We start from the raw sequence: 12,725 nt of genomic DNA on the forward strand, positions 1-12,725 counted from the left end.
ATGAATAAAAAGTTAAAAAGAATAGCATTTATTTTAAAATAGAAATCTTTTCTAACAATATAAATAACAGTTCAAAAGTTTAGGGTCGGTAAATTTGTATTCTTTCTTTTTTTTTTAAAGAAATTAAAACTTTTATTCAGCAAGGATGTGTTCAATTGATAAGAAGTGATAGCAAAGATTTATATTGTTAGAAAAGATTTATATTTTGAATAAATCCTGTCCTTTTTAACTTTTTATTAATCAAAGAATCCTGAAAAAAGTATCGCAGTTTCCAAAAAAAATATTTGGCAGCACAACTGTTGCCAACATTGATCATTCTAATAATAAATCTGCATATTAGAATGATTTCTTAAGGATCATGTGACACTTTATACTGGAGTAATGGCTGATGGAAATTCAGCTTTGCATCACAGAAATAAATGATATTTTAAAGGATATTAAAATAGAAACCATTATTTTATATTGTAATAATATTTTGCAAGATTACTGTTTTTTTCCCCTGTATTTTTAATCAAATAAATGCAGCCTTGATGAGCATAAGAGACTTCTTTAAAAAACATTACAAGTCTTACTGATCCCAAACTTTTGACCGGTACTGTATATCTTTTCATCTCTCTACAAGTGATGTGTTTGTGTTCCTGTTTATATTGGATGGGGGAACACAAGTTATTTTGTTTGTCCCTCCCAGAGTGTCGGAGTGGATGGTCTGGTTTGGGAGGTACAGTGTGGTGGTAGAGGTGGAGGGTTATTTCTCATTATGCCATCAGGCACCACTACTGACAAACCTTGAACTTAACAGCTACTTGCCCGAAGCGAGGGCAGTAAACGTTGAGCACTGAGGTGGCAAATGAACGTCCCTCCACATGAGCAAAGAACGCCAGCTGGACGATAAATCTGAAAGTTCTTCACAGTTGTGCAACGGTCTCTGTTGGAGCTGCACCAGCTGTGTCCGAGCGACTCTTTCCCTGGAAGCAGGTGGGAGAGAAACTGAGAGATGTGCGGATAGAGTCATGGGTGACGGGAGCTTTGAGATGGGAAAAGGTGTTGACAACATCTTCAATCCACCTTCACGTAACCGTTTGCGCTGGTGGCCCCTGCTCTGGCCCCTCGCCCTCTTCGCCCTCCACCTTCTCTTCCTCCACTGCCTCTGTCCGACTGTTCTTCAGCCTGGCCGGGATCGGCGGCCTCGTCGAAGTACAACCTGAGCGTGTTGCGTATCACCAGGCGCTCTACGATAAAGGAGGCGCAGAACCACGGCACAGCGTACTCTGCCGTGATCAGGCCCTTGAAGTTATATTTAAACTCGGAGTAGTCCCACGGACAGGCGTTGAACTGCCGTAGCAGCAAACCCGTGCCAAACTCCCACAGGTACGTCCACAGTGTGTAAATGATGCAGCGGAGCAGCACATTGCAGTGGTCCCGCAGACAAAGGTACATGCGCTCTACAATCAGGATGCAGGTTCCGTAGATGAAGAGCGCCCACACGCTCGTCACGCCAGGAAACTTCCAGTTGCAGTTCACCACAAACTCCCAGGCTGCTGTGAACATGACTTCACAGAAGTAACCGTGGATGGCGTACAAGTACCACCGAGAGAGGGCCGTAAGGGGCTCAGGGGTCACTGTGGTTGCCATGATGACCATCTTACTTTTACTTTGATGTGTGGAGTTAATAGGCATCAGGAAGTTAAAAAAAAAAAAAAAAAGTGTGTTATAAATCCGCATTGTAACAGAGGCTATGTTCTGAATGGAATACTAGCATAATGCATTCTATGCAGTGGACAGTGTACACTGCCTACTGTTTTTCAAAATAGTATGTAAAACAGCAGTACACAACCTGCAGGTGCCATCTTTGGTTGTGGGCACAGTTTTGTTTTTGAGACAAATGACTTTAGCAGCAAATCTTGACTAATGGCTCTGGAGCTGCAGGGAAATAACGTCATAAAATGCAGAAAACTGGCTAGTGACACCACAATAATGCTAAATTAAATGATTAAAAAAATTATATATTAAGTTTTAAAGGGCCCTGCAAAAATGGCCACTGGTAAAATATCTGCTATAATAAAATGAAATATTTCCTATTTATATATTGCTAGCAAAACATTTTATTTTGTGACAAAACATGGACAGTTCTGTATGGCCATCAATGAAGAAAGTTATGGTAGCTATCAGCACTGGCTAACGGGGTTATGCAATTTTTTTTTATCAAATTTTTTTTAAATGTCTTAACCTTCGACTGTGAAATATGTTTAAAAAAATGTTTTTAAATTCTGCCGATATTACTTCCAGTTTTAATTATCACATGGAAATGGAACTGAGTGCATTATATTTTGGGATACAGTATTTTACACAGGGTGTTTTGTTGGCAAATCTGGGCCAAATAGTAGGCCATTTGGGTAATTTATGCATATAGAAAATCAGCATTTGGTTCCCAAATTATACTACCATTCAAAAGTTTGGGGTTAGAAAGGTTGTTTTTTTTTCTTTTTTCTTTTGGAAGAAATTAATACTTTTATTCACCAAGGATGCATTGAATTGTTCAAACAAGTCAGTTAAGACATTTATAATGTTACAAAAGATTTCATGTCAAACAAATGCTGTTTTGAATTTTTAATTCTGAAAAAAAAAAGCAGCATGGTTTACACAAAAAATATTAAATAGCAATACTGTTTTAAACATTGATAATAATAAGAAGTCTTTCTTGAGCTGCAAATCAGCATATTAGAATGATTTCTGAAGGATCATGTGACACTGAAGACTATAATGGTTGCTGAAAATTCGGCTTTTTCATCACAGGAATACATTTTTTTAATATTTTAAAATATATTAAAATAGAAAGCAGTTATTTTAAATTGTGATACTATTTTTATAATATTAGTGACTTTTATTGTATTTTTGATCAAATTAATGTTTTGTTGAGCATAAGAGACTTAAAAACATTAAAAATCGTATCAACCCCTAACCTTTCAACAGTAGTTTATATATTGCTGAAATTATTAGAGTAGTATGCTATTCCGAACATAGCCAACAAAATAAAAATGTTGCATGACAACACACAGTAACAGCATCTACTATGTATTATTAATAAATGACAGTATACAATCTCAAGGAGCATATGAGCTGGATTCATGAACAGGGGTCACTTTCAGACATGAGAGAAAAATAACTGAGCCAATTTACATGAGCCATCAACACTTTCAACTGTCTTTTGCTGTTAATCCATGTTCATACACACACACACACTGTACAAATCTTAAAATAGAGTATCATGTGTCAGAGGGCCTCTGAAAGGCTTAAAGTCCTAAAACAGCTCATCTGAATACAACTAACATCACAGTGAAACTATAGAGATGGCTGGTCAATTCTAAGGCAATTATGACTGTTTTGATATTCAACTGCTGCTGAAGATGTGTGTGAAACTGAATTAGAGGTGAATGTGATCTCATTATGGCCTATCAATTACACTTTGGTTACTTGCCATTTAGCAGATGTTTTTCTCAGCCAAAGCTGCGTAGAGTAGGCTAATTGTAGGGACAGTCATCCGGGAGCACATGGAGGTTAAGTGTCTTGCTCCAAGGGCATCATGGGAACTCAAGTGACTCTATAATTCACACCTCTACAAAGTGTTCCTTTACAAAGTGTACCATGACATTTAAAATAGACCTGCTATGTCTATTTGAAAATCAAAAACTAATATAGCCTGTGCTGTGATTAAACTATACTTAGGATTCATTGGATGGAGAGAAACAAACAAGAAATGGAATTTATGGAAGAAAAAAAAAAAAAGTAATATTTGCATATTTTACTCAACCTGCTGTCTGGCAGTCTCACTGTCCACACTCCACACTGTCAGGGTCCAAAGAGAGCGGTACTTCTGAGCTTTGCTGCCAATGCTAATGTGGTACACATGTACTAAAATGAAAAAAGGAAAGAAAAGAAAGAAAGAGATCCCTGTTAAATTAAGTGGAGTAATAGCTTTGTTATAAAGGAATGTTACAGGTGCAAAACAAGTTAAGCTTCTGTGAAATGCTATCCATCACCACAGACATTCATTTTAACTTGCCCCTAAAGACAAACAATATTTGTGTTTCCAGTAATACATTTACAATAGAAGTCTATAGGGAAGTCGTTCTATCATATTTTTGCACTTGATAGTAGTTATTAGTGTAAGACTAAATCTATTTTTTACATATAGATTTTGTAATACACATTAATATTATTCCATCGTATTTTTGCATTTACAGTATATTCTTCCAATAAATGTGTTATTTGAGCTATAAAATCATCTTTATATTATATGTTTGTAACCTCACATGTATGACCCTGCCCCATGATTTCCATTGTAAGTGTATTACTGTAAACAACATTTTTTATTGTTTTTAAGGGATGGTTTTTACTGTAACTGAAAGCATGCCAGATTATTTCAATAGAATGTAATTTACAATGAAAATTATAAATACTGTATAAAATTGCAATATTTCTGTTAACCTAACACTATGAATGTGAATTCCTAAATGTTTTAATTTGAATGTCACAAAATCCGTGCATATGATAAAAGCCTCACACATCAAAAGTGTCAAAAGTATTACTGAGATAAATGCAGACATTGTTCCTAGAATCTGATACATCCAGCTCATCTGAAATATCTTCACAAAAAGGAAGAGCATCTGGTGTTGCAACAAAGCACCTCCAAATGTTCTGAACTGGACATGCTTAACATTCTAACAAGCTCTGGACAGAAAACATTTACTTTACTACAAGCAAAGCTCTTAGTTCCTTAACAATAGCAAAAACACACAATGGAGAAATATACAGCCCTATAGCATTAAGTAATGGATACAGGAGTTGTCTCAATAATTGCCAATTAAAATGCATAGTTGTTAATGAAAAACTTAAGGGAGTCTGAGATTCTTGGAGGAATCTGATAGTATACATACATATACACACACACACATACACACATATATATATATATATATATATATGTGCGTGTTTATGAAACAAGTATCTTATACTCACAAAGGCTAATTTCTTTGATCATAAATACAGTGAACACAGTAAAATTGTGAAATATGATTACAATTAAAAAGAATAGTTTTTTATATTTTAAGAATTGTTTTATAAATATTTTATTATATTTTAAAATTAATTATAATTTATTCCTGTGATAGCAAAGCTGAATCTTCAGCTGTCACTACTCCAGTCTTCAGTGTCACATGATCCTTCAGAAATCATTTTAATATGCTGATTTTGGTGCTCAAATAACATTTCTTATGTTGAAAACAGATGTGCTGATTAAGATTTTTTGTAGATAGTATAATGCATTTTTTCAGGATTCTTTGAGGAAGAAAATGTTCAAAAGAACAGCATTTATTTGAAACAGATTTTTTTGTAACAATGTAAAAGTATCACTTTTGATTAATTCATCATTTATCTTACCGTTTAATATTATTTTACAGTAATATTTTAATATTATTTCCAGTTTCTGATTACATTATTGTTTTTATACTATATTCTGTTTTTGTGTCATTTAAAAAATGCTGTTTTAATAGACATTGTTTTGTCTATTGTTAATTTAAAACTAAAAAAGAGATAGTGAGAGATTGTAGGTGTTATAAATAACACTTGATAAAAATTGCATTTCATACTTGGAAACGCCAAAGGTTTTATCAACGCAACTCCATGAGAGTGCAGCACATACTGCTAATATTCTGCACTCTAATGGAAAGACCATTATGAAATATTAATCTATGCACTGAGATAAGACACAGCTCTTGTGCCACAATAGAAGACACAAGTGCTCAGTCATCCGGACAACCTAGAGGCATTAAGAATAGTTTGATACGGAGCCCAATGCATGTTACGGTGTTTACATGCTACCCGTTTACTGGCCTTGCACTCAGCATTGCTATTGATCGCCTCCTGTCAAACCTCTATTGACCTTCTCAGCTACCTTAACAGACCAGTCACTGCTGACAGCCTGGCCATCACTATCCCACACAGACATGCAAGCTCAGCTGCACAGAGCAGCATCAAAGCAGAACGACTAGCGAAAGTGCTGGCTTATGTGACATTGGATGATAAGAATTAGTTCAGGGAATCACTGCGTTATGAAGAATTTGTCTTTTAGTGAGGGCATGAAATGGAAGTTCATATATGCACTGTATAGTGCATCCAAAACCCAAAACATTCCTTTTAGTGTTGTTAATGTTAACTAATATTACTAAAAAATAATTTTCGTAAAATAAAATAATAAAACAAAAAATTAATTTTCGTAACACTTTAGATTAGGGAACACATATTCATCAATCTACATATAAAATATTGGTCACAAATGATTTATAAATAATAAAAGTATAGTGCATCTACTAATAATTATGATATAAATCGGTTTTTACAGATGCAAATATGTTAGAAACGATGCATCGCGATACAAATTCCAACTTGTATCCTATGCACACTTTTTTAAATTGATGCATCGCATTGTTAACTTTTATGCCGATGCACCGATGCAAATCGGTGAATCTTACCATCCCTACTATAATAGTATATAAATAATGGTGATTCCTTTAAGAAGACACAGAAGGACAGCGCATGGACTATTTTATGGTGCATTTTTGGAGCTTGGTTGTTTCTTCCACCATATAGATGAGCTGCTTGAACATTTAAAAAAAATAGCTCCATTTGTGTTCCATGCAACATAAATTAAAACTGCATGGCATAAAAACTTTTTATATTTTTCGGCGAGCCCATTTGAGTACTATGGGAATTTCAGACATAAAAATGGCTACACTATCCGTTTTTTTTTTTTTTTTCACTCTGTCCTCCTTTTGTCAAAATCAAGCACACACCTGCCAAGAGAACAAAGGCACATCAATGGCAGGGACAATATACTATAACTTGCTCCTTTGACGCACTGGAATGACCGGCTCTGATGCATTCTTATTGCCGCTATTTCTAGAGGTGACTGATGAGACCTCTGGTCTCTTGCCACGAGTTCACTCCACTCTGCACAAATATAAATGGCAATGGATCAATAGCGCACACAGCTCAGTTACTCTAGACATCACCTTGGCTCCAGCTCGCACACAGCCTTCATTCTTCTCATCAGGTACGAGCAGTGCTGAGAAGACTCCTAAGGGCTGTTAAAGGATGATCATGTTTCAGAAGGATTATTACATTCTTCAGCAGTTTCATTAAATTCTTCAGCATGAGGCGGACAATTCATCCTGAGTTTCACTCATCAGTTAATGAGGCACAAATGAAACAAAATGCAAAACAATAGTAGTTAAATGCTTTTAGTAATAAGGAGTGGCTAAATAATAACAGTCTCATATTTATTGGCTGACTGTGTTTTTCAGTGGCAGATGTCAATACTAACAATATATGTACATAAATAACAATACACATATGTGAGTGTGTGTGTGTGTGGAGAGAGAGAGAGACATAAGCAAAATTGTGGACATTAAATAGGGCTCTAAAATCGATTAATCGCAATTAATCTATTTTAGAGCCCTATTTAATGCCCACAATTTTGCTGATGTCTCTCTGCATTAATTGCCTCTCTGCAATTAATCGATAAACTGTTATTCAAAATAAGTTTGTTTACATATATTATATATAAATATAAATAAATATTACATATATTTCTTAAATATATACATGTATGTATTTTTATATACATATAAATATACACAGTTCACACACATTTATTATGTAAAAATGCTGTCTAGCACTACCCATAAAATCATCCCTAGCATTATTTATATTAAGTGATTAAAATAATATAAAATTAATGATTAAAAGTACTATTCACAGTCTGTGACCCTCCATTTCTGAAAAAGTGGGGACTCTGTATTTTATGTAGCTAGAAATGCTGCCTTGGTAACTCATTGAAATAAAATACATTTAAGCTTAATTAAATTACTAAAAACTAAAATAAAAATAGAGGTAAATAGAAATATTTAAAAATAAAAACAAAAGCACAAAACATAAACTTCTAAAATTAAAATTAAAACTGAAAATATAAAAATATAAATGAATTCAAAATATGAATACTATAATAAGTATATAAATAATACTAAAATAACACTGAGTGCTACCATGGTAGTTTAATATGGTCTGGCTCCTCCAGCTTTAAAATACAAGGTGGGCCAAGCTCATGATTAGGTGGATCAGGACCACCCAGTCCCGCTCTGCAATCGGGCCTGTTATATACTTTTTACTTCAAGTGATTATGAAGCAGCCCGAGAGCTTATGCTTTCAGTTTGTTCCCCTGACAGGACCACAAGTATGTCCCAGACCCATATGGGTCAGCGCCAAGAGATTAACAACTTCTGAGCCTTAATAGAGAGGGTTTGTCACATGACAGCACCAAGCCACAGTGATGTTAAAAAAGACTGACACTGCACGACTTCTTTGATTCCAGCATGAAGAATAATGACAAACCAACATTTACCATAATTACACGTCTTATTTTGAGAGTCAAGGTTGAGATGTGTGCAAGTGAAACAGCGTGGAGTGCAGTGGCGCTGATCTGCCACACTAAACTCCAAATCCCCAGTTTTAATCAAGTAAGCTTTAAGTGTCTCTGGTCTCACGCTGCTGATGTAAGTGGGGCTTCAGCTTAGCAGTATGAAATATGAGGACAGAGTCAGCGTAGTAAATATTGATCCATCCAAACTATCCGACCTCTTAAAGGGCACGTATCATATTTATATACTCTTAACCTTACTGTAGGTGACTGAGATGGAAGAAGTGAGAAGTCAAAGCCAAAGGTTGTTTATAGCCAGTGACCCCAATACTTGTGAAGAATTTGAACTCTCTTGGTCTGTTTAGTCAAAATACTCTCTGTTTCTGAAGTGTTGTCAAATACAAGCTGAGAATGATGCGACTTGATTTAACACCTGATGTGTTAATGTCAATACGAATTGTTTGGGATATGTAAATCTGAGGGTTTTTCGCGTGAGACTGAATATACCGCAGTCGTGACAGCAGCGCCGGTCGGATGCGCAGCGCAGGCCTCCATGACAACCGACCACTGCAGCGCTGCGTCGGCTGCGCAGACACACTGTATAACACAACAATACGATGTGATTTATAACTGTACGGACTTTAAGCACTTCATTATAGTGAGAAACATTAAATAAAGTTCCCTGTTGCTCCCGTATCGGAAAACAAACAAATGATATATAGGCAGATGCAACATCGCAAATGCTCAAACTTAAGTTCGTTCGTAATTAAAGGATGAAGTGCGCGATGGAGAAGGCAGCGTTGACTTCCTCGTTCGCCTGTTTAGGTGATAACAGTCCGTTAAACAGCGAGCTGGTGGCCGAGAAAGGTGCAGTGAATGATACCGGTTTAGCTCGTGTAAATTGTGGGATAACCCATGCTGGAAACCCGAACAGGTCTAAAAAAACATCCTAAAAGCCGGCGAGGCTTACCGTATTATTCTTCCGCCGCTGTAGATGTGGAGAAGCCGGGCCTCATTTTGGTGATAAACGGAAGAATTAAACAGAAAATCGTTACACCGGTTGCCTCTCAGAGTACATTTGTAGCCGGCTCTTGCTGCTGTCCAGCGATAACTGACATATTTTACTTCACTGCAGCAGTAACAGCACATGCTCAGACACCGGCTGCGTTTCAAAACACAGCGAGCTGCCTACCTAGTAGCGACGTCCGATTCGGCATCGAATCATTCTTTTGAGTCGGATCTCTGTGATGAATTGGTTGAATCGGTTCACAAAACTAGTCTTCGTGAATCCGACTTAATTGGTCTGACTCGGATTCACTGACTCAACTGAATCACGAGTCGTCTCATTCGAGCATGCTTGATTTGATTCGCAATGAGCCGAGAACGGAGTGATCAGAAGACGAGACTGTAAAATATCAATAGCGAAACGACTTTTATAGCGGTAATATCAACACACATATGAAACAAACATGGTTTTATTAGCATTTTATTTTATTAAAATGTCGAGGTTTGTAGTTCACTACGTTTTAAAACACACACTCATATCAAGTGCCCACTATTAACTGTTTCACTGCTGTTTTCATCTTCAGCGTCACTCTTGTGTTATAATACACGAGCCTCATGACATATTGATGACATTATGTTTTATACTGTATGTTAACATGGTAAAAAAGAAACCACAGGCATAATTGAAATACTGAGTACTGGGGTATAAGATTGTAATACAGCCAGTGGGGCCAGGTAGCTACTGTTGGGTCCAAGACGAGTCCAGGTTCTTAACCAATTGATGTCTTATCTTAATTTTATGTTGCACTTTATTTTAATTATATATATATATATATATATATATATATATATATATATTTCATGTTACACATGACATGAATTCGACTGCACTTGGAAAAAATTCGGAGTCCAAAATGTCAGAGTCCGTGTCAGATTCGAGTCCAAGTACCCCAACTCTAGATCCGGGGCTTCAAGCTAAAGAGCCCATGCAACTGGACACAAGGCACTGCAAATGTAAAACTCACAGACAGTGCCTGATTATGTGACAGTAATATAATAAAACACAAATTATCATTTAAAAATCACAGATGCATATCAATATCACAATTAAGTTGAATTAACGCATTAAGTACGAGGTGTCTTACATGAAAATCCTGGACTTTACTTACAGCTATAAACATAAATCCCCTGTGGCTGCAGGATCATAATCTTTTCTAGAAAATATTACCTCACTTAATGGGACAGTTCACCCAAAAATTTAAGTTCTGTCATCATTTACTCATGTCATACCAAACCTGTATGACTTGATTATTCCAGTGAAACACAAAAGAAGATAGTTTCAGGAATGTTGATAACCAAATGTTTGGTATCATTGACTTTCATTGTATGGACAAAAAACACTGAAATGTTTCTTAAAATATCTTTTATATTCCACAGAAAAAAATACAGGTCATACAGGTTTTGAACAAAATGAGGGTGAGTAAATGACAGCTTTTTATTATTGGATTAAATATCCCTTTAATAACAAATGAAAAACATTAAAATACTGTTTGCCTGATATCTGTCGTGTCATTTTTTCCCCATCACAATTGACTCCAAATTTCCATCTCTTTTGTAAGGAATGAAATTATATTCTACCTATTCTGTTTTAGATACGATGGCAATTCATGAAAACATGTCTATAAAAATATAATTCCCCAGCTGTTGTCCAAAAATACATCCTTTAAACCGCTAAGCTCAGTATCTTTGGTTGCAAGTGTCAAATTATACATTACTTGTTGAGATTTTCCAAAAATATTTACAAGTTCAGTCTGTTGTATGTGTATACATCCTTGTCATTTTAATATAAAAAAAAAAAAAGTAATGTGCGATGAGTGTGCGAAGCTCTGCGTTGGCCTAAAGATATCAATATTTGATCAGCCAGCTGCAGAGTAAACTGGGTTGTATCACATATCCCTGGCCTGAAGCGGTCTGTTTTTTTGCTGCGTGCATACGTGAGGAATAACTCAAAAACCACACTCTCATACAAGCTCATTCTTAAGAAGGTGCATCATTGCATTAACGGGGTTGTACCTTTTCAGAGTTCCCATCACCTCTCTGTATATGCAAGTGAGAGCTAGGGAGGTTTCCTTACAAAAAGACATTTCAAAGAATACGCTGTGCATGGCAAATCCATTACAACAAGCTTTGATAACCACCAAAGGCCCAAAATGCGCCACTGTACAATAACACCTCCCTCCTGTTTTCATTTACATATTCACAAAAGAGAAATTACATAGGAGCAGTTGCAATACTTGTGAAAAAGGTAGAAAAAGAACGTTCTGTTGTCTTTCTGAATAATTTAAACCACTGTGGCAGGACGGGCTAACAGAACCGGAGAATACAAGCATCCAAATAAAGAGAAACAGAAGTCCTATAGAGTCCTTCACATCGGCTCGGAGCAGACATGTTACAAAACAACACAAGAGACAAAAATGACAGTTCGTCCCACCTTTACATTATGGTTAGGAAGGACGTTGTTTCAAGAAACGTTCAAGATTCTTACATTTTCTCAAGTCGTTAGAAAGAAAATGGTTATACTTGATAAAAAAGAACAGTAATAATAATTGTAATAATTATAATTACAATGACAGAAGTAACAGCCGATGGTAAATAATAATAATAATAATCAGTCCTGTACAATCAGGTCAGTCCTGCGATTGGCCTCAGGCTGCAAAAAACAGCGCTTCAGGCTGTTTTAACCCATGGAAATGTCAGGGCTTTGCAGTCATTTCAATGGCTTCAGCTGTAAAAATGGGTCGCCTGGACAGGGCTTTCTGACCGCAGATCCGTTCTTAGCTCCATCAGTCGCTGAGAGCTGAAAAAATCTCTCGAGTCACCTGAAAATTAAGCATTAAAGAGATGCTGTCAGAGTTTGTAATACAACACAAGACATATTTTTGCTTTAATATGTTGGAATTAGGGGTGTGCGATATTAACAAAAAATAATATCTCGATATTTTCTGGGATTTTATCGATAACGATAATTAGACGATATTTTGCTGAGTGTGTTATTGTGCTGGTATCTTAAGGACTGCCGTGGACAGCTGACTTGATATTCTTCATATTCTGTGCAGTGGTCAGTTCACACTAGACTTATTCAGTAATGCGATATATCACGGTAATGAATATGCACGATATTGTTATCGTGGGCACTTCTAAATACCAGCACAATAACACACTCAGCAAAATATCGTCTAATTATCGTTAT

General features: G+C 36.1%; 2 protein-coding genes across 5 annotated transcripts in view; both read right to left on the reverse strand.

Annotated features, from left to right (window-relative positions):
• Window positions 1-593: 593 nt before the first annotated feature.
• LOC107666241 (transmembrane protein 229b) lies at window positions 594-9,684 on the reverse strand. 3 transcript variants are annotated; one of them, XM_016457460.1, is made up of 4 exons: window positions 9,441-9,684; window positions 7,068-7,139; window positions 3,809-3,909; window positions 594-1,651 (listed from the first exon to the last, which is right to left on the reverse strand). In XM_016457460.1, the coding sequence occupies exon 4, from the start codon at window positions 1,639-1,641 to the stop codon at window positions 1,057-1,059; it is 585 nt and encodes a 194-aa protein (XP_016312946.1). In that variant the 5' UTR covers window positions 1,642-1,651; window positions 3,809-3,909; window positions 7,068-7,139; window positions 9,441-9,684; the 3' UTR covers window positions 594-1,056. The 3 variants fall into 3 exon arrangements, with proteins under 3 accessions (XP_016312946.1, XP_016312947.1, XP_016312948.1); XM_016457461.1 differs by lacking the exon at window positions 7,068-7,139; XM_016457462.1 differs by lacking the exons at window positions 7,068-7,139; window positions 9,441-9,684 and having other exon boundaries at window positions 3,809-3,993.
• A 1,785-nt stretch (window positions 9,685-11,469) lies between these two features.
• Window positions 11,470-12,725, reverse strand: part of LOC107666257 (metastasis-associated protein MTA1-like) — a 51,812-nt gene continuing 50,556 nt past the window's right edge. For both annotated transcript variants that reach the window (XM_016457479.1, XM_016457480.1), the window contains exon 18: window positions 11,470-12,354. The gene's annotated coding sequence lies outside the window, so the exon portion shown is untranslated. The remainder of the gene's footprint in view (window positions 12,355-12,725) is intronic.

The sequence above is a fragment of the Sinocyclocheilus anshuiensis genome, unplaced genomic scaffold (genome assembly GCF_001515605.1).
Source record: "Sinocyclocheilus anshuiensis isolate Anshui unplaced genomic scaffold, SAMN03320099.WGS_v1.1 scaffold936, whole genome shotgun sequence".
Taxonomy (NCBI): Eukaryota; Metazoa; Chordata; class Actinopteri; order Cypriniformes; family Cyprinidae; genus Sinocyclocheilus; species Sinocyclocheilus anshuiensis.